At 43.8% G+C, this 1,861-nt stretch overlaps 1 protein-coding gene across 1 annotated transcript; it reads left to right on the top strand.

Annotated features, from left to right (window-relative positions):
- The first annotated feature begins 642 nt into the window (after positions 1-642).
- Positions 643-1,602, top strand: gas1a (growth arrest-specific 1a). Its single transcript, XM_030794327.1, has 2 exons — positions 643-1,360; positions 1,487-1,602. Exons 1-2 carry the CDS (start codon positions 643-645, stop codon positions 1,600-1,602), a joined length of 834 nt encoding a protein of 277 aa, XP_030650187.1.
- The last annotated feature ends 259 nt before the right edge of the window (positions 1,603-1,861 follow it).

The raw sequence follows: 1,861 nt of genomic DNA, 5'->3' as shown, positions 1-1,861 counted from the left end.
ACGGATAAAACTTCTGCTTGAGGTAGAGTGGATGAGGACGGACGAATGCAGAAAACGAGGGTCAGCATGTGAATCGGGAATTTTGCACATTTTTCATTGTTTGTTTGCTTTGAATTATAATTAGTGTAATTAGTGTAATAGTGTAGTGTAACTCTTAATTGCAATGACTTAAGGAGCTCTTCATCTGTAAAATTAATGAAACCGTCAGAGAGTTCGTCTGGCAGTTCATTGCGAAGCAGAGGAAAGCGAGTCCGGATTCTAATCATCAGCAAACTAAGCGACATCCTATACGAAGCTACTGCACTCCTGGAATGAGATGCTTTTACCAAAGTATTCGAAGCTAGCCAGGAAAATCTTCAAGCGAGTAGACTACTTAGTCTGATTGGGCGTTTATGGATTCTAGATATATCAGCGCGGTTGGAACGTAGACTCATAAACTAACTGCATGGCTTGGTGCTCCTTAAATCTTCAAAACAGTTTGAGTTTCACACAGTCGGTCCAAACACTGAGGCAGTGTATATTGTATTTCTGACACACAGAGGAAATGACATGGGATGTATGTGATTTGCGGAATTTGCTGAAATGGAGGAACGATTTACATATGTTTCAAGTTGACTCCGAACCGACCGTAATTCCATAGCAATGTCTAGATTTGCCGGTTCGGATCAAAGCAGTCCAAGACTGATTTGGCCTCTTGTTTGTGCACTTTTGTGTTTTGGTTATTTATGCATTGCTTACCCCAGCCACGGCCGTCGCTTGATATGCTGGCAAGCAATTCTGAACTGTCAGTCGGAGCCAGAGTGCCACTACGCATATGGGCAGTACTTGCATGCCTGTGCGTCAATACTGAATGGAGAGAAAACGAAGTGTCCGAGTCACTGCATATCCTCGCTTGTGCAGCTCAACCTCACTAAAAACGGCCCAGCACTGGAGGATTGTAGTTGTGCCTCGGACCTTGTATGTCGAAACACCAAACGTGCCATTGAACCGTGCCTTCCAAAAATCAGTAACGTGGGATGTACGCAAGCGCGGCGGCAGTGCGAAAGAGACGCTCAGTGTAGAGCTGGAATGACTGAATATTTAAAACACTGTAGCAAACTCTTCAGCGGATCGACCTGTACGAACGCATGTAGAAATGTTATCGCATACATGCGAGGAATACCAAAAGCGCAACTCTTGGATACTTGCGTCTGTGACGGCACTGAGCGGAACATTTGCGAATACGTTAAAATCAGTATGAAAAACCTTTGTTTCGACCCTCCACCCACGACTGATGAAGGCAGTGGGTCGGATGATGAGGCTGATATCGAAGAAGACTTTCCTGAAGATCAGGAGTTGATTCAAAACATTGCTTTTCTTGGTAGAACTTGTGATGTTGTCACTCTGGTGATGTCCATTTTGGTTTTGTGGTTTTAGGTTTGACTTGTTTTTTGACCAGTCTGGATCACTAATAATTCATACTTTTGTCCTGTTGTCCGGTGATAAGTCTTTGGCATCTCCGGCTACACAATGAGCATCACCGACGGCATTAATGTCCTGACCCGGCTGCACAAGACACTGCCGAGTTCCACCCTGAAGACTGTCGCGTTGTATCGGCTGTGATTTTCTAAACAAACATAAGTAGGCTAACAGTCGTTTAATTGTTAGTTGTTCAGCCAACCAACCTGAACCACATATAATCAGTATATCAACAGATATTTATTTATACTCCGTTGGTGTGATCTGACGTTAGGTGCTGAAGTAACGAAGATGTTACTATGCTTGGAAGATTATTGTAATTCTGCCTCCTTAAAGAAGGCCTACATGTAGGCTAATGTTTACGTTTGGGGTCCTGAAGGTAGGGGGTTTCAATCAGAGCGCA

The sequence above is a fragment of the Chanos chanos genome, chromosome 1 (assembly GCF_902362185.1).
Source record: "Chanos chanos chromosome 1, fChaCha1.1, whole genome shotgun sequence".
In the NCBI taxonomy this organism is placed as follows: Eukaryota; Metazoa; Chordata; class Actinopteri; order Gonorynchiformes; family Chanidae; genus Chanos; species Chanos chanos.
Note: the sequence above shows the minus strand (reverse complement) of the source record. Positions and strands in the feature narration are given on the sequence as shown.